General features: G+C 38.3%; 2 protein-coding genes and 1 long non-coding RNA gene across 3 annotated transcripts; all 3 read right to left on the reverse strand.

Annotated features, from left to right (window-relative positions):
* Positions 1–438: 438 nt before the first annotated feature.
* On the reverse strand, positions 439–7,992 carry LOC120147389. The gene is made up of 6 exons (XM_039160767.1): positions 7,895–7,992; positions 2,816–3,579; positions 2,601–2,717; positions 2,411–2,518; positions 711–850; positions 439–624 (listed from the first exon to the last, which is right to left on the reverse strand). Exons 2-6 carry the CDS (start codon positions 3,347–3,349, stop codon positions 498–500), a joined length of 1,026 nt encoding a protein of 341 aa, XP_039016698.1. The 5' UTR covers positions 3,350–3,579; positions 7,895–7,992; the 3' UTR covers positions 439–497.
* LOC120147392 lies at positions 6,807–7,331 on the reverse strand. Its single transcript, XR_005518285.1, has 3 exons — positions 7,239–7,331; positions 6,994–7,116; positions 6,807–6,911 (listed from the first exon to the last, which is right to left on the reverse strand). It is a non-coding gene; the product is annotated as an uncharacterized LOC120147392 (long non-coding RNA).
* Positions 7,993–8,103: 111 nt separating the features above from the next.
* LOC120147384 (STE20-like serine/threonine-protein kinase) lies at positions 8,104–23,197 on the reverse strand. Its single transcript, XM_039160762.1, has 20 exons — positions 22,787–23,197; positions 22,633–22,683; positions 22,481–22,531; positions 21,059–21,668; positions 15,834–16,544; positions 15,690–15,770; positions 15,285–15,446; positions 13,801–15,192; positions 13,606–13,695; positions 13,411–13,494; positions 13,051–13,155; positions 12,788–12,943; positions 12,275–12,742; positions 11,711–12,220; positions 10,676–11,536; positions 9,727–9,734; positions 9,539–9,606; positions 9,032–9,269; positions 8,830–8,950; positions 8,104–8,743 (listed from the first exon to the last, which is right to left on the reverse strand). Exons 4-15 carry the CDS (start codon positions 21,617–21,619, stop codon positions 11,477–11,479), a joined length of 4,380 nt encoding a protein of 1,459 aa, XP_039016693.1. The 5' UTR covers positions 21,620–21,668; positions 22,481–22,531; positions 22,633–22,683; positions 22,787–23,197; the 3' UTR covers positions 8,104–8,743; positions 8,830–8,950; positions 9,032–9,269; positions 9,539–9,606; positions 9,727–9,734; positions 10,676–11,476.
* Between the last annotated feature and the right edge of the window lie 4,055 nt (positions 23,198–27,252).

Genomic DNA, 27,252 nt, shown 5'->3' on the forward strand with positions numbered 1-27,252 from the left:
GATCCCTGAAGTAGCTCCTCTGGTTTCTCTTCCTGAAAAGTATGAGTTGAAGTACTATCATCTTTGGGAATAGTTTCAACTCTGGGGGCTACATTATCAGACAACGGTTCAGGTACTCCTTCAATTTCAACTTTATCAGCTTCCAGTTCTGCTTTTGTTCCATTATTAGCTTCAGCATTCTGATTTTTGGACATGTAAAACATCCGGATCTCTCTTGATTACCTCTGCTTCATCATTGTTGTTAGTTGGGACTTCAGGTGCCAAGTCAGAGGATACTTCAAGCTGCACCTTCTTTACTTCTTCAGTCTCTTGATTTGTATCACTCTCAATGGTTTCTAAGCTCATCTTGAATGAGTCGATATTCAATGTGTTTACGAGCTCCTCGTTCACCTCTGTGCCATTTAATCTTGTCTCAGCTCTTTCTTCTGCTTCTATTTTCACCGTGCACATTTACAGGGTCTCTGGACTCTTCATCCGTCTCCTTTCATCTAATTCTTTCATAATGTGTGATCCTTCTTTGTTGTGGTTGAATTTTTTTTCATCCTCCGAGTTTCCTGCTTGTATCTGTTCTCCAGACTCAGCTGCCACAATACGTTCAATTGAGACTGCACTGTAGTCTTCAGCCTGTGAATACATAGTTAAAATGTTTGAGAATTTGACATAAAAAATGAGTTGTTGAATATAATTATTCATTTTGAATCACTAATAACCTCATTAGTTCTTTCATCTCCTTCTGATACTGATGAAGTTCATTTGTGCTACTTTCTTCCTCAATGACATGTGTGTTCGCCACAGATTCCAAGTCATATTCGGGCCTTTCTTCGAAACCTGGTGGTGCCAGCTCAACATTCTGTTTAAAATTAATACATCAGTCGATGGCTTGAGAAACCTGCTACTACTTAAACGAAAAGAAACAATTGAATGGCGGTTTGAACATCTGAACTAGGTTAGACATTATATACAACTTTGTTTTCCATTAAGGTATATATATATTGCATATAAAGTTTTGGCTTTTGTCTTCGTTTAGTGATATGATTTCATGAGGTTTTTCAATTAGTTAACCATGCTAAACCTGGAATCCCTTTCTTCATTCGAACAGATTCATGAAATTCCACTAGGCTGTTGCAGATTTGGGGAAACCGTTTCTCATCTTTTTCTGCTTTGTGAGGTTGCTTGGGGACTGTGGGCCAGATTTTGAATATGTGGGATGTTGCTTGGGTGATTCCTAGAATCCCTAGATTGTATCACTCAGTGGGATGAGCTTCTTCCGAACTCTAGTATTTGGAAAGTCATTCCAGGGCAGTCTTGTGGACGGTGTGGAAATCAGGAACGAGTTATTTTTAAGAATGGGAAGCTAGATGGGGTGTTGTTGTTCTTATTGCTCGTTTTAGAATATTTTCTTGGTTTGCTAGTTTTGATATGTTGATTCCTTTCGACTCCCTTGTGGGTGATTTAACACTTGCTGATTTGATGGTTAGTCACAAAGCAAGATCCAAATCGTCTTGCTGGGTTCCTCCTCCAGTTGGTTTTATTAAGATTAATGTTGATGGAGCGATGGTGAAGGGGTGGAACAAAGGAGGTATAGGAGGTCTGATTAGGGACAGCAGTGGTAGGTTGATTCATTGGTTTTGAAAAGGTTGGGGGTGGACCTCCGATTCTGGCAGAACTTTTGGCGATTAAGAGAGGGTTGTGTTTGGTTATTGATTCAGGTGAGGTTCTTAATCAGAGGATTATCTTAGAATCGACTCTACTAACTCTGAAGTGGATTAAAAATCCGGAATTAAGCACCCCTTTATTCCAATCATTGGTGAAGGAGATTGTCTCTATTATGGAAGGGATGGATATTAGTTAAGGCTAATCTTGAGGGCTGCCAATTGGGAAGCGGACAGTCTAGCTAAAGATGGAATTGGTTGATTAGCTGCCTTTGTATTTGAGGAGTTGGAGTGGATGTTTCATTTTGTTTCTGCAGGTTTTGTTCTCAGTATTATGTAATTTGTGTCTACGCTTTCCACTGATAGTGGTTTTTAAGTCTTATGCTTATTGGGAAGCGGACAGTCTAGCTAAAGATGGAATTGGTTGATTAGCTGCCTTTGTATTTGAGGAGTTGGAGTGGATGTTTCATTTTGTTTCTGCAGGTTTTGTTCTCAGTATTATGTAATTTGTGTCTACGCTTTCCTGATAGTGGTTTTTAAGTCTTATGCTTTCTGGGAAGGTTTATTTTGTTGTAAAGTGGGTAATGTACTTTTCTTCTGTTTAATAAAATTATAGGTTCTCTTTTCCTCCTTTCATTACCCTTCATGTTACTTTCATAACATGGAGGGTAAAAGGAGGTTTTTATGAGGCCTCATCTTCTATCAAAAAAAAAAAAACATTATACTAAGTTTGACATTAGGGTGCAAAGAAGTCTGACCTTTTCTGTTACTGCTATAGTTTCAATCCTGGAAATAGAAGCATGACCATGTTTGATTTGGTTTTCAATTATCTCATTTTCACTGGTCTTCTGAGCTTCCACAATGAGCTGTTACAAATCAGAGCTTCAATACAAATATTGAAATATAAGAACATGTAAGATGAACAAAGTTTAGTTTTCATTTCCTGACCTTGTTTTCTTGAATCAGCTTATCCTTTAGCTCATCTTCCCCGGAGCCATCTTCGATCATCTCTTCCAAATAGGAAGTTGAATAAGATGTTTCAATAACTTTCTTGTCCTCCATGACCTGTTAGTTTGGCCCCCTTATTTAATAGTTTTCAAGATAATAGATTTTAATTGCAAGGAAATACATGAAGTTATTAAGGTTTTGATGGTTTTGTTTACCTCTTCTTTCAAAACTTCGATCACTGCGATTATGAGAATTTTCTTTTCGTTTGCAGCATCCTCTGTTTCAGTGAGTAATTCATTGTCAGAAGCCCTTCCACATGTATCCTTGTTGAAATCTGAGACTTCTTCGATCTCTCTTGTTTGTTCTTGAATCTTCTCCAGACTCTCATCTTCTTTCAGTTTTGTTTCCTCTGTTTCATTTCCCTTGACCTCAGAAGGCAATGTAGAGGCAGTATGTAGATTAACTGCTGAGCTCTCACCTGGGAGAATATGAACCGCCGCTGCTCCATCTTCCAAGGCACCTTGAAGCTCTCTTGTGCAGTCTGATTGTGTGCTTTTCTCATCTTCAAATGATTCTGCTTTTTTTATTTTCTTTTCTTCTGTAACAGTTCTGTGCTCCTTCGATTCCTCAGGTATAACCTGACAAGTATTTGTTTCCCCTTCCAACATTTCTTCAGGCTCCCTTGTCTCATTCTTTTCTGTGATTTTCTCTTCTACAACCTCTTTTCCATGGGAGTCTCCATTTTTCATTTCTTCAGTTTTGTCAACTTCATTGATTGTTTTGTGCTTATGCTCCTCGAACAGTAATATTACAGCAGGATTTTGAATTTGCTCCTCGGGCTTCTCTGACAGGATATTTAGAGCAGAAGCATTGTCAATGTTCTCTTCTACAAGAGCTTCATCCTCCTGATGCAGTACCTCTTGTGTTGTCTTTGTGTCTAAAGAATCTTCTCCAATCTTGTGCTTTATTCCAGCATCATCCTGTATCTCTTCTATCTTCTCAATTGGGGGTGCAGTTGGAGTAGAAGATTATAGGCCTATTAGTTTGGTAGGCAGGCTTTATAAGATATTGTCTAAGGTGATGTCAATAAGGTTAAGGGAGTGCATCGATTCGCTCATTAGTCTATCTCAGTTTTCATTTATTCCAGGAAGGCAAATTTTGGATTGTTCGTTGATCGCAAACGAAGGAATAGACTATTGGAGGAAGAAAGGTCTGAAAGGTATTGGACTTAAAGTGGATATCAAAAAGCCTATGATCGGTAAATTGAAAGTTTTGTTGAAGACAAAGGAATTTATGGGTTTCGGTAAGAGGTGGTGTTCCTGGATAAGAGCTTGTATTTCTTCGGCATCTATGTATGTGTTAGTGAATGGCTCTCCTTCGGAGGAGTTCTCGATTGCTCGTGGTCTTCGACAAGGTTGCTCATTATCCATCGCTATTCAATTTGGTAGGGGAGTTGTGATCTTTTTCTGTCAAAGGCGTTAATGTTGGTCTATTCAGGGGTTTCTAGATTGGTGAAGGTAATAATGCCTTTATGTTGTCGCATTTGCAGTTTGCTGATGATCTTATTATTTTTTGTAGTGCAGAGGGCGGCGAATTAAAAATTGTGTATAGGGTAATATTTTTGTTTGAATTGATGTCTGGGTGCAGTTGAATTTGCATAAAACCAGAATTTTTGGCATAAATGTGGATGAGTTGGAGTTAAAAGAGTGGGTTGGGTCGATCGGATGTTCAGTGGGAGTTTTTCCTTTAGATTATTTAGGGCTTCCGCTTGGAGCGAGGAAAAGTTCGATGTCGTTGTGGGAACCAGTGATTCAGAGGTTCTATAAGAAACTGTCGGGATGGAAAGAAGCTTCTCTTTCTATTGCAGGGAGGGTGGTGTTAATCAAATCGGTTTTATGTTCCTTACCAATTTATTACTTGTCAGTTTTCAAGTTGCCATCTACTGTCCTATCGAGGTTGAATTCAATAATGGAAAATTTTTTATGGGGTGATTTGAATGGAAGGAGAAGAATCCATTGGGTAAATTGGCAGTTTGTATGTAAGCCTAAGGAGTTAGGAGGGCTAGGGATTATGGATTTGAACCTCGTGAACAGAGCTCTCTTGGGTAAATGGTGTTGGCGTTTTGCGACTGAATCTAGCTCCTGGTGGAAAAGGGTAGTATGTTGTAAGAATGATGTGGATCCGAGAGATCTTTCTATCGACAGAAGGGATTTCAGAAAGCTTCTTGGGTATGGAAAGGAGTGATTAATAGTTGTTTGGCCAATGATGATTTTGGGGATAGTTTCATAAAGCATTTCAGTTACAAGGTTGGTAGTGGGGAGGCTATTCTTTTCTGGCATGATGTGTGGGAGGGGAGTGTGTCTTTAAAAGAAAGATTTCCAAGGTTGTATGCTCTTGCGGTTAACAAATGGGGAACAATCTCGGAGTACAGGAAGCAAAGTCAAGCAGGATGGATTTGGGACATTCAAGTGAGGAGAAATCTTGCGGATTGGTAGTTACAGCTTTGGCTCGATTTAAACTATATTTTATGCAGTTCTGTGGTTGATGATTCGTTGGAAGACACCTCTGTCTGGAAAGGGAATGAGGAGGGGGGTTTTCGATTAGATCTTGTTTAAGATTAATGAATGAGAAAGAGAAGATGGATATGGACTGGCAAAACTTGTTTGGCTTGGGATGGCTCCTCCTCGGGTGAAGTTTTTTTATGGCAGGTTCTGAGAATGAAGGTTGGGGTTAAAGTTGAGCTTTTGAAACGTGGAGTTAATGGGATTGTGGATAATATATGTCCCCCTGTGTGGTATGGCTGCAGAAACAGTTTCACATCTATTTATTGTTTGCCCGATAGTTTGGCAGTTATGGTCTTACTTTCTACTGAATTGGGACGTTTCTTTTGTTGTTCCAGAAAGTCCATACGATCTTCTTGCAGGGTGGGGAATGATGTTCCCTCATTCGAAATATTGGTGTTTATTCCAGGAGCTATTATTTGGTCAGTCTGGAAGTTCAGGAATGAGATTATATTTGATGCTAGGAAGATGGACACTGCTTTGTTGCATTTCTTAGCGGTATAGACTGGTTTCTTGGTTTGTTGCAAAATTTCCTGATATCCCTATTATGTTTTGTCTTGTGGGGAATCCGGTTTTAGCTGATTCCTGTGTGTTTACTGTTAAATCTGGTGATTCTTCGCTCTCTTGGAATCTCCTCCAAAAGGTTTTCAAGTTTAATGTTGATGGAGCTGTGGAGAAATCTTGGTGTAAAGGGGGAATAGGTGGTATTTTGAGGGATGAAACGGGGTTGTGTTGGGTTCTTTCTCTGAGAGTGTTGGGGGAGGCCCTCCAATTCTAGCCGAGTTGTTGACTATTAAAGCAAGATTTTATTCTTCTTCAAGTCTAGTTGGAGCTCGAGGGCAGATTAATCGTGGAGAGATAGTAGTAAAGTTGTGGATTGAATCAAGTGGCCGAGTTCTTCACCTATGATTTTCAGCTCACTAGTCAAGGAAATTAGTGCACTGGTAGAAGATAGAAGTGTTGTTGTAAAACATGTTAGTAGAATTGTGAATTGTAAAGCCGATGGTGGATTGAATCAAGTGGCCGAGTTCTTCACCTATGATTTTCAGCTCACTAGTCAAGGAAATTAGTGCACTGGTAGAAGATAGAAGTGTTGTTGTAAAACATGTTAGTAGAATTGTGAATTGTAAAGCCGATGAATTAGCTAAGATAGGAATTGGGTGAATTTCTGGTTTTAGGTTCCTATAGATTATTCTGTTCTGCTGGTTTTGTATTTTATGTACTGGTTATAATGTAATGGCTTGTTCGGCAGAAATACAATTATGAGGCACTCTTTTCCTCCTTCCAATGGCCGTCAAGATACCCCACGGTTCTTGACGAGTATGAAGGGGGTTTTTAACGAGGCCTCCCTTTCTTATTAAAAAAAAACATTTGGACAAGGTCAGACATTATTTACTACTTTGTTTTTCCATTACGGTGTATACTTTTATATATATATATATATATTTGTTTAGTCTTCTTTAATAATTTGACATCATATGATCATTCAGTCAGTTAAACCATGTTTTATACTAAACCTGGAATCTCTTTCATCATTCGAACAGATTCATGAAATCAACAGGACAATTGTGCACTTTAACTACTATTATAGTTGCATTGTAATAAAATGTTATAAAAAGTTTAAAAGGAGGATTTGGTATGATTTAACCTCTTCTGTTACTGATGTGGCTTCAATCTCAGCAACTGAAGCTTGGCCTGGATCCTCAATGATTTTATCTGTGATCTGGTTTTCTATTTCACTGGTCTTGAGCTGTTATAGATCAAGGCTTCAATATAGATATTGATAAGCAAGGAAGATAAATATGAAAAAAGTTTAGTTTCTATTTCCGCACCTCTTCATGTGTTTCGTCTTCCACCAATTTTTCCTTAAGCTCTCTTCTCCATAGCCATCTTTCATCGGTTCTTCTGAATGTGAAGTTGAATCATGTTTCAGTAACTTCCTTGTCCTCCATAACCTGTTAATTTTCCCCTCATTTAAAATTTTTCAAGATACTAAACTTTAATTGCAAGACAATAAATAGGAAATACATGAAACTATTAAAGGTTTGAGCTGGTTTTGTTTACCTCTTCTGTTTACCTCTTCTTTTGAATCTTCGTTTGATGTGATTTCAATTCCTTCTGTTTTCTCGCACTTATTTCCTTCACCCCTTGTCTCATCTCTTGCCATGATAAATATATTTTCATTTGCAGCAGCGTCTTTTTTACCGAGTAATTCAAAAGAAGTTTTACATGTGTCCTTGTTGAGATTCGAGGTTTCCTCGATCTCTCTGTTGTTTGTTCCAGAATCTTCTTGGGACTCTCGTCTTCTTTCAATTCTGTTTCCGTTGTTTCTTTTTCTTTGACCTCAGAAGGCAATGTGGAGGTTGTAGCATGAAGGTTATCTGCTGACATCTCATCTGGGAGAATATGAACCGAAGTTGCTCCAACTTCCAAGGCACCTTGAAGCTCCTTGTGCACGCTGATTGTGGGATTTTTTCATCTTCAAATGATCTTTTTTTATTTCTTCCGTAACTGCCCCATGCTCCTCTGATTCCTCTGCTATAAGCCGACTAGTATTTGTTTCACCTTCCAACACAGCTTCAGGTTCATCATTTGGAAGGTCCTCATCAGCAATAGTTTCTTCTTCTGAGACTGTTTTAAGCTCTCTTTGTTCTTCATTCAGCAAGCATGCCTCTTTTACTAATTTTGTGTAAGAAGAATCCTCTCTACTCTTGTCTTCTATTCCTGCATCATTCTGTATCTCTTCTTCAATCTTTTCAATTGGGTGTGCAGTTCTGATCTCTTCATACTCACAAAGCAATGTGTGGTAGAACTTTGAAGATGCTCCTCCTCTTTCTCTTCTAGAAAAGTATTATTTGAACTATCATCATCTTCGAGAATAGTTTCAACTCTTTCAGATGTAATCGGATGATGTTTCTGGTACTCCTTCAGTTTCATCAACGTTATCAGCTTCCAGTTCTGCTGTTAGGCTTTTCTTGGAGGGTTCACTCTTTGTCCCTATGAGCTCATGATCCTGGTTTAGTTGATCCACCTTTTGCACAGTTAGGCCATTCTCAGCTTCAGCAGTCGATCTTGTGCTGTGTAAACTCCTCGTCATCTCTCTTGTTTACCTCTACTTCATCATTGTTAGTTGGGACTTTGGGTACCAAGTTGGAGGATATTTCTTCAAGCTGCACCTTCTCCACTTCTTCAGTCTCTTTACTAGCATCAATCTCACTATTTTCTAGACTTATATTGACTGACCGATATTCGATGTATTTACGAGCTCCTCATTTACCTCAGTGCTATTTAAGCTAGTTTTCTGCTCTTCTTCTGTCACAACTTCGTTATGACTCGTGTCATGATAGAATTTTACGTCATCAGTAAACTCATCTTTTTCTTCGGTTTCTCTATCTTCACCATGCACATTTACCAGATCTCCAGACTCTTTATCCTGTCTCCCTTCATCTGATTCTTTCATGACAGGTGAACCTTCTTTGTCGTTGGTTGAATTTTCTTCAACTTCTAAGTTTTCTGCTTGCATCTGCTCTTCGGACTCGGCTTCCTTTATACATTCAGTTGAGACTGCACTGTATCTTCCACCTATAATACATAGTAAAGTCATTGAGAATTTGACACATGAAAAGAGCTATTCACCATAACGACTTATTATGAACTAATGATATGACCTCATTAATTGCTTCGTCTCCATTCGGTACTTGATGAGTTTCATTTGTGCTACTTTCTTTCTCCTTGACATTTCTTCAATGCATTCACTACTACCCTCGGCTTTCTCAATTCCTTACCAACCTTTCAAAATGAATTTTTCAATTAACATAAGAAATCCCCTTAAATAACAATGTAGGAAAAATATTTACAAGTGTTCTTTACCTCTTCAGGCAAAATGATATCCTCGGTCTCATTTGTGTTTTGGTCTCTGCTAATAATATGTTCATCATTCACTTTGTCTTTCAGTCCTCTTTTATCTGTTCTCCAGTTCTGATTCTGAAATCAATGCTGGTTTCATCTTCATACTTGCTGGATTCAGGGAATGTTCCCTCACTTTGGTCTTCAGTCACTGGTGCAGATCAGATTTGGGCTTTTCTTCAAAACCCGCTAGTACTACATTCTGTTTGAAAACGATATATTAGTTTAGGGCTCAGGGAATCTGCTACCTACTTAAATGAACAATACAATTGAATGGTGATATGAAACATCTGAAAAGAATTGACATTTTATACAACTTGGTTTTTCCATTATTGTATGTGTATTAATGTTGATTTCATGAGTTCCTTCAATGAGTTAACCATGTTCTATTATGCCGAAACTTGGAATCCCTTTCGTCATTTTAATGGATTTCTGATGAAGATTCGGAAATAGGATTTGATGCAGTCTAACTTCTTCTATTACCGCTGTGCTTTCACTCCTGGCAACTGAAGCTTGGCAAGGAGCCTCAACAGTTTTATCTCGACCAGATCCTCATTTTCTGGTCTTTTGAGCTTCCACTATGACCTGTTATAGATTAAAATTCAATATAGATATTGAAAAGCAGAATGAATAAGAAGACAAAGTTTAGCATTGCTTACCTTTTCTGCTGAAACCTCATTCAGTATGATTTCCCTGCCTCAGTTCTTCCTTTGACAAGTTTCTCCTGGATTGTCACATCTTCTGTTTTGTCGAGTAATTCATTTTTAAGCCTTTTCATGTATCTCTGTATTGAAATACGAAGCTTCCCCAATCTCCTGTGTTTGTTCTGGAATCTTCTCAGTACTCTGTTCTTCTTCCAATTCAATTCCTTCCTTTCATCTCCTTGGACCTCAGACGGAAACATTGAGGTTGTAGGATGAAGCTGATTTGTTGGCAATGGTCAGATTCGGAACTTGTTCGTTGATATCTTTCGGCAAGAGTCTCAACAGCTGTCTTTCATATTCTCCAACAGCTTCTAGTTCAACAGACCTTTCCGTTTGTGAACATATCTCTAATCTTGTCTTTGTATCGTTAGCATCTTCTTCAGTCTCATCTTTTATGATGACACTTCTTTTGTTTCTCATCTTCTTTTCAGCATCATCCTTTTTATCATCATCAAGCTCAAGAAGCTCTTCTTTTTCTACGCATAGCTCAGTTGTTGTCTCCGTAACAAAAAAAAATTCTTCTGAAATCTTTTCCGGAATCATGCCTGCTTCATTTATTTCTCTTTTCTGTCTTCTCAACTGTGCATATTTTCTTCATCCTTTTCCCTTGAAACCAATGGAGGGCTGGTAATCCATTCTTCTGGTTTATCATCTGAGATAGTCTGCTCACCAGTTACTCATCTCCTGCAGCAGCATCTAGCTTTTTTTGTACTTCTTCCTTTGTTTTGCCATATTTATCTCCTTACTTATGGCTCCAGTCCATGCTCACTTTCCTCAGAAGGTAATGTCGAAGATGCAGTTTGAATTTGCTCCTCTGGTTCATCATTTAGAGGACCCTGATCAGCAATAGTTTCTTCTCCGAGACTGCTTTAAGCTCTCTTTGTTCTTCATTTGACAAGCGTACCTTTTCTATTATCTTTATTTCAGAAGAATCTTCTTCACTATCATGTTCTATTTCAGCATCCTTCTGTTTCTCTTCAATCTTCTCAATGGGTTTTCAATTCTGATCTCTTTCATCCTCAGAAAGCAATGTGCAAACTGAAGTTTGGATTTGCTCGTCGGGTTTCACTTCTAAAACAGTTTTAGGGGGACCAATGTCATCAATTTTCCCCAGTTCATCAGCGTTCGAATTTTGGAGGCTTCACTTTTTTCCTCTACAAGCTCATGATCCATGTTCAGTTCATCACCATTTCGCTTTGTGGCCTTTCTCAGCTTCATTAATCCGAACTTCAGGCATATAAATGCATTGGGAGCTCTCTTGATTACCTCAGCTTCATCCTTGTCTAAAGTTTCCACATTTAGATTCTGCTTTTGCACATCGTCGTTGTTATTAGTTCGGACATCAGGATCCAAGCCAGAGGATTCTCTTCAAGCTGCTTTCTACTTCAGCCTCCTGATTAGCATCACTCTCAACAACTTCTGGACTCGTCTCAACTGAGTGGATATTCAATGCTTTTGAATTCTCATCAGTGTCGTTTAAGCTCTTCTCAGCTCTTACTTCTGTTACAGCTTCAATACAACTCTCTTCATGACATTGTTTCGAGTCATGGATAATCTCAATTTCTTTCTGCTTCTCGATCTTCAATGTGCACACTTACAGGATCTGTGGATTCTTCATCCTGTCTCGTTTCTTCTAATTCTTTCATGATGTGGGATGCTTCTCCGTCATTGGTTTTATCTTCTTCGAGCTCCAAGTTTTCTGCTACTATCTGCTATTATCTTCTTCGTTGAGACATTCATTTGACACCGAGTTGTAGTCTTCCACCTGCCAATACATTTATTTGAGACATAGAAAGCAAGATTGCTTATAAGATTGAATCTCTTACATGATTGCAAAAATGAAAATTATCAAATTGAACTGTTATCTGTTTTCATATTCTTTAATTTGATTTTGTTTCTTAAGAACATTAAAGAATGAAAATAGTAATTATTCGCTAACCTTTTCATTATCATTCATGATAATCACCCGGGGAATCTGATCTTCTTTTCCTATTTCACTATCTTCCTTCAAGCTTTCTGTTTCTTCCGAGTTCTTAGCTAAGTTCTCTTCTTTGATAACCTTTTCATCATCATTACATGAACCCACTGTTTCTCCCAAATCCGTGACTTCATCTAACGGCTTTCCATCTTCATTTTGCTCTGTTTTCAGTCTTAAATCCAATGATTTTTCATCTTGCAGAGTTTTTGCATTGGAAGCATCGGTTTGATTGTCCTGTTCACTACGTAATTCCCCAGTAGAGACATTGGTGACCTCAGCTTTAGATTCCTCCGCCAACTGTTCCTTAACTTCATGTCTGCTCTCATTTCCAGTATCTTGAGGCTCTGCTTTAGGGACATCTGATTTTGGATTATCCTCATTTTGCATTATTTTCTCATCTGTTTCTTGTGACAGCAGAATTTCGGAGTGTTCATACAGATCCCGATATTTTTCTGAAGTTTCAGCAGATATTTTCCTTTCTTCAATGAGCGTGGGGTCATATTCCTTCAGTTCACATCCTAATATTTCTTTCGAAGGAATCTCCTCAGCCTTCATCTCCAATCGATCTTCACTTCCTGCATTTGGAACTTTGTCCTGAACTGCATCTATTTCTCGGGGAATTTCTGTGTCCTCAGTTGGTGATTTCACATTCATTTCTGCACTGTATACACCGATCCCTTCAAGTTGAGTTGTTTCTAGGCTTCTCTCTTCAACAACAACAGCATTATTTCTTTCATTCTTTTCTTCTTCCGCTTCAGCTCCCTTTATGTTTGTTTCTTCTGTTTCTGTAGCACATGATATTGGGGCTTCCTCTTCAGTGTCATTTTTGGACTCCTCGAGCCCAAACAAAGAACTACAGACGTGGTCCTCCTTCACTATGATTGGTGTTATTTCTTCTTTTGACTCCTTTACAATATCAAACAGATTAGGATCATTACGTCGCTTTGCTGTTTCTTCTATAGCGTCCACTTCCTCAATGACCGAGTTTCTAGGCTGTAAAACAATTGAATGTATAAGTTGATGGAAGATCAAGCTTACCTCTGTTATGGACACCATTGCTGCAGTATTCTCTTCTTTAGCTTTTTCTTTCACCATCTCTGCTGTTAGTGTTGTCTCACCCTTGTTATCTTCCTCGTCTAGAATCTGTTTTTCAGCAATCTCAACTGTTTTGTCCAGTTCCAGCTTTTCACAGACCTGAACAAAAATATATTTAAAGGTCGGTGAAACGTGGAGGTTTCAATATTTCAACATAATCTCAAGAAAAAGTGTCTAAAACATTTTAAAAGTTTTCTGAATCTCACCTCTACTTCAGGTGTCTCTTCATTTTCATCTTCTTCAGTAGATTTCAGTGAGTCATCTGTGACAGCACAATCTACCATTATGATCATTGCTGGACCTTCATGAGCCTGCATAATGAAAAAGGTGTTCAATGTTTGAGGTTTCTCTTCTTTTATAGAGTCTGTTTCTTCAATGTTTGAGTTACCAACCTGTAAAATAATTGAGTTTGTAAGTTGACAACGAATAATGGTTCGAAAGAGAATAACATTCGGAATAATCAACTTCCGTTAATAGCTGACCTCTTCAGTGAACTTTATTGAATTACTTTCAATGGAAGTTCGAGTTCGGAAATCCCGAACAAGTGAGTTGTATAATTTCTTTACCTCTTTCAGTGTTATCTGATCTTCGTTCTCTTCCTCTGGAACTTGTTTTTCAACAGCATCATCTGTTTCCAGCTTTCCGCAGACCTGAATGAAAATGAAAAATATATCGAAAGATCAGTTAAACATGGAGGTTTTCAGCTTTCAACTTGACCTCAAGAACAAGGCCACAAAATGTTTAAAAAGTCTGAACCTCACCTTTACTTCAGGTTTCTCTTCTTTTTCTCCTTTTATAAATTTCAGTGAGTCATCTATGATTGCACATTCTTCCTTTGGACCGTCATGAACCTGCATGAAGAACAAGTACTTTTACGAGATGATCTCTCCTTTTTTTTCTTTCACTTGCTTTTAACGAAAAGATCGAAACTGAGTTGGTACTCTCAAGAACTATACCTCTTCTATGTTCTCCGTGGCATATGCAGCATGTTCTCCTAATTCTTCTTGTATCCCCTCTTGTTTATTCTCTAAATCTTCATTGGTATCTGAAAAGTTTTTGGAGTCCAATAGATAAACCTCTTTTATGAACATTGTGTTTTTGTTGTCCATTTCTCTTGTTTCGGGTTTCAGCTCCGTTGTTGCTGCTGTTTCTGGGAATGTATGCTCTGGATTTGTGCTATCTCTGTTTTGACATGCCTTGGAGACATCATCACCATCTTCTTCCTTTTCCTTTGATGCACCAATCGCTTCATGGACTTGTTCTTCGGGTTGAACATCAGAGAACTCATGCTGCTTTTCATGCTCATTTTCTTCTAGTTGTCCAATTGATGAATCAGCAACATGTATATTATCGGCATTATTGTAAATCTCAGCTTCCACAGTTTCGGTATTTTCATTAACTTCAATTTGCAGGTGGTTGGTTGGTGAGTCTTCCCTCCCTTCTTCTTCAGATCTCTCTTCACGGTCTTTAATTGATGTTGTTTCTTCGATGCTTGTGCTTGTTTCTACAGTTTCACCAGAGATGGCAGTATTGACATCCTCAGAAACAACGTTCAAAGGACAAATAGGCTTCTCCTTTTCCGGTTCATTCTTTTGCTGGAAGCTCTCCAGGGTTTCTTCCTTCGATCTTTCTTCCTGACTCTGCCGTACTAAATCAACATTTTCTGCTTCAGTAATTCTTCCTTCAGGCATCGGAACATTTGATTCCTCATCCCTTTTCAGTTCATCTAATACCTCCGTTACCACTTGCGGCCCCTTGTCTATGTCCAGTACAACTTTCACGTCCACTGAAACTTTTTCCAAGTGCTCATACAGATCCTGATCTCTCTCCAAAGTCTCATCAGCTATTGTCCTCTCTTCAATGGGTGTGTCCTCATATTCTTCTGAAGGCACCATTGAATGTTCCTTAACTTCGTCTACCGGTACTTCTTTCAACCGAATCTCCTTTTTCAGCTCAACATCATCTTCTCTTCCTGCATTGGGAACTTTATCCTGCATTCCATCATTTTGGGGTTCGGGTATCTCCAAGTTCTTACCACATGTCAGGGAGGAATCCGTTGAATTCACATCCATGTTACTGATCCCTTCATATTCAGTCGTTACACCAATCTCTTCAACGCTAACAATGTTATGCATCTGGTTCTTTTCCCCTTCATTTACATTTGTTTCTTTTTCAGTGTCCTTCCCGAACTCCTCAAGCTTAATCAATGAGCTATGGACATGGTCTTCTTTCACTTCAATTGGTATTATTTCTTCTTTTGACTCCTTTACATTGGAAGGACTGTGATTGTTTTCTGGCTTTTCTGTTTCCTCTATAGAGTCCATTTCTTCAATGTTCGAGTCGCTAACCTATAAAAGAATTGAGTCCATAAGTTGACAACGAATGAGGGTTCGAAAGGAAAATACTTGTCAAACATAATCAACTTCCATTAATAGCTGACCTCTTCTGTTGACTTCATCGGCCTGCTTTCACCTTCTTTCATGCTTTCTTTAACAGTTTTATCACTAATTGATGAGTTAGTGATGTCGGCTATCGGATATTCTTTCATTCCTGGGTTTTCTTTCACGGTACCTGAATCTGCTATTTCGTATTCTTTATGGACCTGCATGAAAAAAACACAATTTAACTTAACCGTGACAAAGTACTAGAAGGTAACAGATCAGATTAAACAAGACCAAACTTGATGCAGGATAATGCAAAAATCTTTTTAATGTACACCGTTTTAATACGATATAAGGGAGTCCTGGTCTGCTCTTATGTCATGGTGTGCATGCGCGTGCGAATAGTTTGGAAATTCCGAACAAGTGAGAAGTTCAAAGATCAGTGAGACATATAAGTTAGTTACCTCTTTTATGGACATCGTTGCTGCAGTATTCTCTTCTTCAGATATCTCATCCGTCGTCTCCGCTTTACAATCTTCTAAATCCTCTTCTTTGTATTCAAGGACTTTGTTGCTTTGTGAACATTTTTCAGTGTCCACGACATAAATCTCTTTTACATTCTCCTCACGCGTTTGACTAGTTTCCGATTTCAAATCTATTATTGCTGCTGCTTCTGTGATTATATGCACCGAATTTGTGTTATCTCTGCTTTGACATGCTTTGGAGACATCTTCACTATCTTCTTCCTTCTTTGCAGATGTGCCAATTGCTTCATTGCCTTGTTCTTCGGGTTGAATGCAGGAGAACTCATCCGGATTTTCATGCTTGTTTTCCACCGTTTGTCCAACTGATGAATCTGTAACATGTGAATCATCAGCATTCTTGTTTGAAATCTCTACTTCCACAGTTTCAGTATTCCCATTGTCATCGGAACTCTCTTTATGGTCTTTTACTGATGTGTCTTCAATGCTTGCGCTTCCTTCTGCGGTTTCACCAGAGATGGCAGTATCAACATCTTTGTAAACTACATTCATAGGACTTGAGGGCTTCTTATTCGGGATCGAAACAAGTTCTACTTCAGTAATGTATCCTTCAGGCATTGCAACAGCAGATCCCTCATCTCTTTTCATTTCCTTTGATGCCTCTGTCACGGCCAGATCCTTGCATGTGACCTGTATCACATCCACCGCAACCTTTTCAGATTCAGAGTTTGCATAATCTTTATCTAATTCACTTGGCATTCCGAAGCTTTGGCTGAAACTCTGCGTCCCGAAATCAGGTGCTTGTGGAGGCAGTTCTTCAGTTTTCATGATGGAATTCTTATCTGTTATGTATGGCTCATAAAAGGTCTCGTTGTGAGGTTACGAATTATGTGGGTTGGGGGTGTGGGGGCGCAGCCCCCGCGGTACGGTACAGGGTTGATTTTGTAATTATGTACCAGGGTTTTCTATTATAAATAGAGATGTAACCTGGACCTAAAATATCATTGAATAAAACTTCTAGCGCCGCCTAGGCACCGAGGACGTAAGCACATTGCCGAACCTCGTAAAATTCTCGTGTTCTTTCGTTTTCTTTACCCGTTTTCGTCAACAATTGGTATCAGATGTCAGGAGCAAAATTCGAAGTCGCGAAATTCGATGGTCAGGGTAACTTCGGATTATGGCAAACGAGGGTGAAGGATCTATTGGCGCAGCAAGGGATCTTGAAGGCTTTGCGACCTACAAAGCCGGCGTCGATGGATGAGGAAGATTGGGAAGAATTGCAGCAGCGAGCGGCAGGAACCATACGATTATGCTTGGCGGACGAGGTCATGTATCACGTCATGCATCTATCGTCTCCAGACGAAATTTGGAGGAAGTTGGAAAGTCAGTTTATGTCCAAATCCTTAACGACAAAACTGTATCTGAAGCAGCGGCTGTATGGGCTGAAGATGCAGGACGATCACGATTTGGCGCAACACGTGAATGTCTTCAATCAAATCGTTTCTAATCTGGCTCGACTTGATGTGAAAATTGAGGATGAAGACAGAGCGATGATTCTGTTGTGTTCGTTGCCTTCCTCTTACGAACACATGGTGACTACTCTTACATATGGGAAAGAGACTATCAACGTTGAGGAGATTACTGCAGCCTTGTTGGCTCACAACCAGCGGAAGCAGAATGCAGGGGAAAGCTCTCAAGCCGATAGCTTATGTCAAGGGTAATCGAGATCGTGGACGGAAGCCAGAGAAGGCAGGGTCCGGGAAGCGGAATTCCAGATCCAAGTCTAGGATAAGAAGATGATTCACTGTTACAAGTGCAAGGAGCGGGACATATGAAGCGAGACTGTCCGAAGTTGAAAAAGCAGACTGATGAGAAGCGTGATGGCTCATCCAAGTCTGTGAACGTGGTCGAGGATGATACTTCTGATTGCAGTGAGGGTGATATGCTTTCTATTTCAACGACACAATTGACGGATGCTTGGATTCTTGATTCTGGATGTTCTTATCACATCACGCCAAATAGGGAATGGTTTTCGACATACATGCCGGTTAATTCTGGTTCGGTTTATTTGGGTGATGATCAATGTTGCAATATTGTTGGTATTGGTGATGTCAGAATTAAGATGCACGATGGCTCCGTTCGGACGTTGAGTGGTGTTCGACATATCCCAGACTTGAAGAAGAATTTGATTTCCTTGGGCACTTTGCACAAGAATGGTTTTATCCCTAAGGCTGACGAGGATAGGGAAACCATTCGGATTGTTAAAGGAGAATTGACTGTGATGAAAGGCAAGATGACTGCAGGGAATATCTACAGATGTTAGGGAGTACCGTTGCAGGTGGAGTTCACTCTGTTGAGTCCTGTGATGATACGACAAAATTGTGGCATATGCGCCTTGCTCATCTTAGTGAACGTGGTATGGCAGAATTACACAAGAGAAACTTGTTGTATGGTGTCAAAAGCTGTAAGCTCGATTTTTGCAAGTATTGTGTTCTTGGTAAACAGACTAAAGTCCGTTTTAAGACTGCGAAGCACACAACTCAAGGGATTCTTGATTATGTGCATTCTGATGTATGGGGGCCTTCCACGACATCGTCTTTGGGTGGATCTAGGTACTATGTTACTTTTATTGATGATTTTTCACGGAAAGTTTGGGTGTATTTTTTGAAACAGAAATCTGAAGTTTTTGAGAAGTTCAAGCTGTGGAAAGCTGAGGTAGAAAACCAAACAGGACGAAAAATCAAGTGTTTGCGGTCTGACAATGGTACGGAGTACACAGATTCACAGTTCCTACAATTCTGTAAGGAGCATGGGATTCAGAGACATTTTACAGTGCGCAAGACACCACAACAGAATGGTGTTGCGGAACGAATGAACAGGTCGTTGAATGAAAGAGCCAGATGTTTGCGGTTGAATGCGGGGCTTCCCAAACACTTCTGGGCTGAGGCTGTTAACATGGCGTGTTACCTTATCAACAGATCGCCAAGGGCATCGCTGGCTGGGAAAGTTGCAGAAGAGGTATGGACTGGTCATGATGTTAGTTTTGATAACTTACGGATTTTTGGTTGTCCTGCTTATGTGCATGTACCTGCTGATGAGAGATCCAAACTTGATGCAAAATCGAAGGAGTGCATTTTTCTGGGTTACAAGAAAGGTGTCAAAGGATTCAAGTTCTGGGATCCAGTTGCGAAGAAAGTTGTGATTAGTAGAGATGTCGTTTTTGATGAACAGTCTATGTTGCAGCAGAAGCAAGACACGACAGTGGTAGATTTCGAGCAGTTTCCAGTTGAGAAACCAGAAACTTCTCAACCGACTTCTGGTGGTTCCACTACGGATGATTTGCAGGATTATAGTCTCGCCAGAGACAGGGTGAGACGGACGAATATAAAGCCTCCGAACAGATTGGGTTTTGAAGACTTGGTATCTTTTGCACTTACTGTTAGCAGTGATGATCCTTACTTTTCATGATGCCGTTACTAGTCAGGAAAACGACAAGTGGATGGCAGCCATGGTTGAGGAGATGGAGTCTTTGAATCACAATCGCACATGGGAGTTAGTTCCCCTTCCTGAGGGTAAGAAGACGATTGGTTGCAAATGGGTGTATAAGAAGAAACCAGCAGTAACAGAAAAAGAGGGGGAGAAGTTCAAGGCTCGTTTGGTAGCGAAGGGTTTTTCACAGCAGAAAGGAGTTGATTATGATGAAATCTTTTCTCCTGTGGTCAGGCACACTTCAATCCGAGCAGTACTTGCATTGGTGGCTAGTTGGGATTTGCATTTAGAGCAGATGGATGTTAAAACTGCTTTTTTGCATGGTGATTTAGAGGAGCAGATCTACCTGCGGCAACCTGAAGGTTTCACTCAACCTGGAAACGAGCATTTAGTTTGCAGATTGAAGAAATCTTTGTACGGGTTAAAACAGTCTCCGAGACAGTGGTATAAACGGTTTGACTCCTATATGATCAAGATTGGCTACAACCGATGTGAGTATGATTGTTGTGTCTATGTTAAGAGCCTTGATGATGGTTCTTTTATTTTTCTATTACTGTATGTTGATGATATGTTGATTGCTGCGAAGAACATGGATGATGTTATCGGTTTGAAAACTTTATTGAGTCATGAATTTGATATGAAAGATTTAGGTGCTGCAAAGAAAATTCTTGGAATGGAAATTTGCAGGGACAGAGACTCAAGGAAACTGCGGCTATCTCAACGGGGTTATGTTGAGAAAATGCTAGAAAGGTTTGCGATGAGCAGCGCGAAACCAGTTAGCACTCCATTGGCGAATCACTTTAAGCTCTCATCAGAACAGTGCCCTAAGACAGATAAGGAAGCTGAAAATATGGCAAAGGTTCCGTATTCTAATGCTGTTGGCTGCTTGATGTATGCGATGGTATGTACTCGTCCTGATTTAGCTCATGCTGTTAGTCAAGTTTGTAAGTACATGTCTAAACCTGGTAAGCAACATTGGGATGCAGTCAAGTGGATCTTTCGGTACTTAAAGGGTACTGTGGGACATGGAATTGTTTTTGGGAGTCAGCGGGATAATCCTTTGGTTGTAGGATATGTGGATTCAGATTATGCAGGTGACTTGGATAATAGAAGATCTACGACAGGGTATGTGTTTACTCTTGGTGGAGGGCCTATTTGCTGGAAGTCTACTGTTCAATCTGTCGTGGCACTATCTACAACTGAAGCTGAATACATGGCAGCGGCTGAAGCTGCAAAAGAAGCTTTATGGCTTACTGGTTTAGTGAAGGAGTTGGGTGTTCAACAAGGTGGAGTTCAGTTGCTTTGTGATAATCAAAGTGCTATTCACTTGGCTAAGAATCAGGTGTATCGTGCTAGAACTAAACATATTGATGTAAGGTTCCACAAGATCAGAGAGAGTTGGTTGCATCTGGAGAGGTTTTGTTTCAGAAGGTACATACTGATGAGAATGCCGCTGATATGTTCACCAAGCCAGTTACGACAGACAAGTTCAAGCATTGCTTGGACTTGTTGAATGTTTCGAGTTGTTAAAGAAGCAAGGTAACCCAACCCACATTGAAGTTTCCAAGGGGCAGGATATTCGCCAAGGTGGAGATTTGTTATGTATGGCTCATAAAAGGTCTCGTTGTGGGGTTACGAATTATGTGGGTTGGGGGTGTGGGGGCGCAGCCCCCGCGGTACGGTACAGGGTTGATTTTGTAATTATGTACCAGGGTTTTCTATTATAAATAGAGATGTAACCTGGACCTAAAATATCATTGAATAAAACTTCTAGCGCCGCCTAGGCACCGAGGACGTAAGCACATTGCCGAACCTCGTAAAATTCTCGTGTTCTTTCGTTTTCTTTACCCGTTTTCGTCAACATTATCTTCTAGGCCATCATTTTCTCCATTGGTGCATTTTATCTCTTCATTGAAAACTTCTTCAACCTTTTCATACACTTCAGGTTCATCCATACAATCGATCCCCTCACTTTCAGCTACCGTTTCAGTTAAGGTCTCTCCGAGGCTATCCAAAATGATTTGTTCCTTTCCTGCTTCGGCTGGCAGCTTCTCCGGTTTGGTGTCTTCGGCTTCATTAACTTGATCGGTGCTACTGGCTTCAGTAACTGTTTCTTTAGCCTCCTTCAAGCTTTCAACTGTTGCGTCATGGGAATCCATTGAAGCTTGTTTCTCGAGTTCTTCACTGCCATCAACTGTATCTCCCTCTTCAATTCCAGATTCTTCCTCGATCAGAACCGCGATCTTAACTTCATCCTCTGGTATCTTCTCTGCTTTAAATGGAGTGCCAACAACCTCAATGTGATCTAACACTCCACAGGTCTCATTGGCAACCTTGGAAATCTCAGGTGACATCAAAAAAACTCTCACTCTTGGCGATTCCATGATTGCCTTCAGCGACAAAATCTGGCATTTCGACGCCATTATTACTAGCGGATACTTCCAAGGTCAAGTGCTTGATCTCTTCTGTTTTCTGCATGGAGGAAAAAAAGTTATTTTTTTCTTTTATTTGTTGATAATAAAGAGTTATTTTCATTTGCACATATGGTAGAAACCTGTTATTGTTATTCTCTGGAAGAATGAAATTTGGTAACATCATTAAATTTGGTAAGCCTATCCATTTCTTGGATTTTTTCCCTTTTCCATTTGAACTATTCTTCAAAAGGATTTTCAAATAATAGTGATACTGAAGCTATTTGGCTGTCAGATAACACTTGCCAATTTTGAACACGAATTATTAACATGTCAAAGAAATTTATAAAAATAATAACATGAACACGAAATGAATATCCGAATCCGAATAGTTAGTGTTAGGTACTTATCTTAGTCTGGTTGTGGGAAGTAAAATAAAATTACCAAACTCGACTAGAGTTATATATCGAATACGGATACCTGTTGTGTTAAATTTTTATTCCATTTTTTCCTTGTATTTGGACCAACTAATTTGATACAAAAGAGAGATCTTGTTCATGCCTTTGGAGATCTAAAGACTATAATACCTCATAGTGAACGCAGTGCTGCTATAAGCTTATTACAGTCTTTTATGCTGATTGAAAAGAAAGAAGATCTTCATCAACCAACATAAATTAATGGATAATGAAAGATCTCAGAGATCATCCAGTTTTAAGTTTTTTCATAAACATCGAAAACTCGAGAGAGAGAAAAAAAACGTGATTTTGAATATCAAACTCGATGCATGATCACCAATCAACAATTACTAGAAGACATGGAGATTAAACATTAAGCAAATTATTAAGCAAATTATGTAAGATGAAAGAACTATACCTCCATGGAAATGGGTTCTTCAATGATCACTGCTTCAGTTGCCATTTTTCCCTGCAGAAGTTACGGAATTCGAGTTCGGTAACACTAAAGAAAACTGCCCGTGAGTATGGACATTCTTAAACTGTTAATCATGTAAGATGAAAGAACTTTACCACCATGGAAATGGATTCTTGAATGATCACTGCTTCGGTTGCAATTTTTTCCTGCAGAAGTAATCGAATTCGAGTTGAAGAACACTAAAGAAACTGTCTACGGTTTCTAAACATTCATAAATTATGGAGCATAGAAGATAAAAAAAAACCCTACCACCATGGAAACGGGTTCTTGAATGATCACTGCTTCAGTTGCCATTTATTTCCTGCAGAAGAATAATCGAATTTCGAGTTCGAGAATACTAAAGAAAACTACCTATGATCTTTAAGCATTCATAAACATGAATTGCTGGATGATTGCTTATATATATACATGTACATATATGTATATGTATACGTATATATATTAATCTTCTGATAAACAGGTATATTGTTCAAAGTCAAGGCTTATAAGCTGACAAATGCAACTTGGTATTTGCTGATATAGATGCTGAGTTGGACATTGGACCTACTGATTAGTCACTCACATGGCTTGTGATGGCTGATACAGCTTTGTTGATAATGCAAAAATATATTCTCTTTTGGTTTAAGATCAAATTTGATTTTAGAACATGAGAATTTTGTTGACATGTTTCCAGTTTCAGACAAACCCTGTTAACAGTTTCTCTTTTGTCTTAAGGCCTTATGTTGTCAGAGTTGTCTGTTGGGGGGTTCCAACATCCTTTTTTTTCTTAATTAACCTTAAATTTGTGATCTTTAGATTCTCTTAAAAGTCCTTTTTGCTATACAAACTTGCCCATGCAACCTCCTAATATTAAATAAAGAGATCGACATAATATTTTATGTTAAATGATAAATTTATAAAATTTTTAAGGGACAAACATATAAAATTTCATGAAACAAAAATAAATTATGAATAAAAATATAAAAAAATATTTAAATTATATAAAAGTTTAAAACTTTTAAAATGGACAAAAATCTAAATGGATTGCCTCAACATTAAGCATATTATTGAAATGAAGGTTTATCCTAATTTACCTACTAGAAACAATGAAAGATGTCAATTGCAAGGGTAACTTTGATTGTAAAAATGAGGATTTTGTTAGAGAGACAATTTCATAATCAAAGTGGTTGTAAGGCAGCAACTTCCATGATCAATTCTTTGAAAGTAATTAATGATATTTTTTAAAATAATATCCAAGAAAATAACATTGAAATTATTAATTATTAATTATTAATTGGAGTGATCAAATAACATAAACTTTAGAATCGAATCTTAACTATTTTTTTATATTAAGGATTTGAATTATTGTTTTAGTAAAAAAAAATCTTTAAATTATTTTTTCATAATTATTTTAAGTTAATCTATTGGTTTTTAAAAATATTTAGTCAAGTTGATATCTCATATCAAATAATTTAATTTAATTTTACAAAGATAATGTAACACCCTCATATCAATACGGGTGACCCGATCTAATCCAATGTGTCACATTATGGCCATCGAAACGACCCACACTGAAAATTCAGAGAAATTTAAAATTTTGTTAAATCATCTGAAACCGTAATGCAATTATAAATAAAAACACAAGTTCAGAAATAATTCATATATTGAAAACATAAGTCAAATATATACATTATTAAAACGAGTTTAGACACCAATATAAAAATAACTGCGACATACAAGCCCCTAATTACACGTACATTGTACTCTGCAAGCAACGTCGAAGGAACTCCCAAGACTGATGTCGAAAGCAACACAATGACATTTCCTTTAACCTGAAATGGTAAGTAACATAGTGAACATTGGAAAGCTCAATAATACAAAACTAACAGATGAATGCAATAGGTCATCAGGTATATGGTAAAGCATAGATTCCCTTAGCGGGACAGACATCATCAGATTCTAGCGGTGATTTCAGATTTCATTAGTTGAGTCTTCAGTTACAAACAGGAATTTACGGTCTGAAGGAAGCATTCAGAGAGAAAGGTTTAGAATATTGAATTGGAGAGTCTAGTTTGTTCCAACAAAATAGAGAAATGTGCACAGATCCTTTAAAAACATTAGTAGTTTAAAACATATTTTAAAACCACAGTAATACCCTTAAACTGAACACAGATATGCAATTCCCATAACTGCATCCATAAGGACTTACCCTAGGCTCATTGGGCGTAGGAGCAAACCTAAGGGATTATCTTGGAGCATGAGAGAATACCCAATAGAGTACCTTGGGGGCCTAAGAGCCTACATAAGGGAATACCTTGGGGCCTTAGAGCCCACCAAGAGTGTACCTTGAGGCCTCAGAACCTACCCAAGTGTCACCTTAAGTCCGTAAGGATTTACCAGCTTAATCAGAGTTGAACCTCCATACTCTAGAATCCTACCTAGACAGTATCCCAATAAATCGATTCATACAGAAATCCAGTAATTTCCATGATCCATAAATCAAGCATAATTATATTTTTCTAGTGAAAACATGTAACCAGATAGCACATATCATGTAGCCATAATTCATAAATAGTAAATCAATACATCAGTAAGTCAGAATATTGAACAGTTAAAATTTTTAGTAATTCAGTAACTTCAATGAATCACATTTCAGAATAGATAAAACAATTCTATAACACATAGGGAACACACTAGAGGATCTAATTACTTTTCGGGGCACTTGGTATTTATCAGGTGGGGAGCCACAAAATTTTTACAAACTGATGGAATTTCAAAATGAGATCCCTATAAAAAGAGAGTTTAATAGCTAATGGATTCATCAGTTATTCAGGAATTGATTTATCAAGATCATATAGTATTCAGATATATCAGCAAGGTATTCAGGAATTATTGAATCAAAATTTATTTAGGATTCAGACATTTCTAAAGTGGTTTCATCAATCAGGCTTATAAGGGTATTTTTGTCAATTAATTCTTGAGAAATTTGATAAATCCATTTAATAAGGGTTTACAGTGATTTACAGAATTCCAATCACACTTTACATATCCCAGCAAAGGAGTCACTTGTCAATTATGAAGGTAGATAAACTTCACGAATATTTATTTCTTAAAACTGGCTCAACTGCAGAATCGAACTGATCACCTCTAAAACCATCTTTGGACGGATCATAAGGAGAAGAACATGTATTTAAGAAGTATTTATTTACTTCCCGTATTGTAATAGTATTATGGATGATCAACCTACTTAGGTCGTACTCTAAAAACCTCAGGGGCGTTACAACATTTAAAACTTCACTGGTATCTTCAGAAGTTATCCAAAGGCATTGCTTAATCCAAGTCATGAGGGTATTTATATCATTCTGATATTCGAGTTAGATTTATTCATTCCAAAGCTTAAGGGTATTCAGTCATTCCAGGGATTGGGGGTATTTTAGGTTATTTCACACTTCAAGGGTATTTTGGTCATTTTATAATTCAAGGGTATTTATTTCATTTCCTTCCGTCCAATCTTTCCATTTAATTCAAACTTGTCATTATTTCTTTCATTTCAATCAATTCTGACAATAATAGTATTTTCGATAAGTTAGTCTTTAGGTGTATGCTCATAAATTAGAAATTCTAGGTCTAGTGCCTTCTTAGAGGTTACGAACTGTTTATCAGAAATATTCTGAAAAAAAATAGAAACTTAACAGTTAAATCAATAATTTATCGGATTAGATACGAATTCTCATGATGCTTTTTCAATCAAGGTCAATCCAGGTTATTTTTACCTCTCAAGGGTAATTTTGTAATTTCTCATCTAGGTATTTTCGGTGTTTCAAATTTTAACTAGAGTAATCAAATTTTAAGGGTTATGAGGTTAAACACTTCAATGGTTAATTACGGAACTTGGAATTGTTCCTTATAAATCTTCCAATTTCTTATATGAGTCATTAGAGTTTTATTCAATTACTTACTTTTTACCGCATTCGAATCGAGTTTAGAAATAATTAACTATACAGATGAGATGAAATATATTCATCCATGCACTTATGAATACCAACATGTACTGTAAAGTATGCATAGGGTAGTAAAGTATTACATCGATTCTCGAGCTACACCGATCGAACATTCAAACTCTGTTTGATCGCTCTCAAACTTGAATCCAACGTCCAATAATATCTCAAATACATATCAACAAAAATTACATCAGAAAAGGAGTTTAATTACAAAAAAAGATTGAATCATGAGGTTAATCAGTGAAAAATAACTTATTTTGTTCGAATTTAGTGAAATGGACCTAAAAAACGTACTCAGGATATCGAATAATATCAGGATAGGTGTTCCCAAAAAAGTGAATGTTCGATCAACGCTTGTTCAACGATCAAGGCATGATCAATGGCTTGGCTCGATTAAGACTTGTCCAACCGGTTTAGACCAATCCAACTGGTTCAGACCGATTCAGCCGATCAACAGACCCCCTAGTTGACAGACGACGCCCACGCGCAGGGAACGGCGCGTGCGGCAACTCTAGTCATTGGCTCGGTGAGAAATTTTCCATTCGTGTATATCGACACCTCAAGAGTCTCGTGCATGAGTTATTTTACGACGGAGTGTGACATTTTAAAATGTTTAAACTTTGTCAACAGTGACGGGTGAGTGACAACGACTGAGCAATAGTGAGGGGGCATAATCTGTTAGGGTTTGTTCGCAAAACGACAAGGCACACATAGAAGGTGAATGTGTTATGAATG

Source organism: Hibiscus syriacus, unplaced genomic scaffold (genome assembly GCF_006381635.1).
Source record: "Hibiscus syriacus cultivar Baekdansim isolate YM2019G1 unplaced genomic scaffold, ASM638163v2 tig00110940_pilon, whole genome shotgun sequence".
NCBI lineage: Eukaryota > Viridiplantae > Streptophyta > Magnoliopsida > Malvales > Malvaceae > Hibiscus > Hibiscus syriacus.

What these genes read in the sequence shown, in the direction of transcription:
- LOC120147389 (XM_039160767.1), bottom strand. Translation starts at nt 3,349, where the DNA reads ATGAAAAATGGAGACTCCCATGGAAAAGAGGTTGTAGAAGAGAAAATC. An exon ending in AGCTGATTCAAGAAAACAAG is followed by an intron (nt 2,519 to 2,600) that starts GTCAGGAAATGA and finishes GATTTGTAACAG; the next exon opens with CTCATTGTGGAAGCTCAGAA. An exon ending in GAGATGAAAGAACTAATGAG is followed by an intron (nt 625 to 710) that starts GTTATTAGTGAT and finishes ATGTATTCACAG; the next exon opens with GCTGAAGACTACAGTGCAGT.
- LOC120147384 (XM_039160762.1), bottom strand. Translation starts at nt 21,619, where the DNA reads ATGGCGTCGAAATGCCAGATTTTGTCGCTGAAGGCAATCATGGAATCG. An exon ending in GTGAGGAGAATGTAAAAGAG is followed by an intron (nt 15,771 to 15,833) that starts ATTTATGTCGTG and finishes TACAAAGAAGAG; the next exon opens with GATTTAGAAGATTGTAAAGC. An exon ending in AGGAGATTCCTTCGAAAGAA is followed by an intron (nt 12,221 to 12,274) that starts ATATTAGGATGT and finishes GAAGAAAGGAAA; the next exon opens with ATATCTGCTGAAACTTCAGA.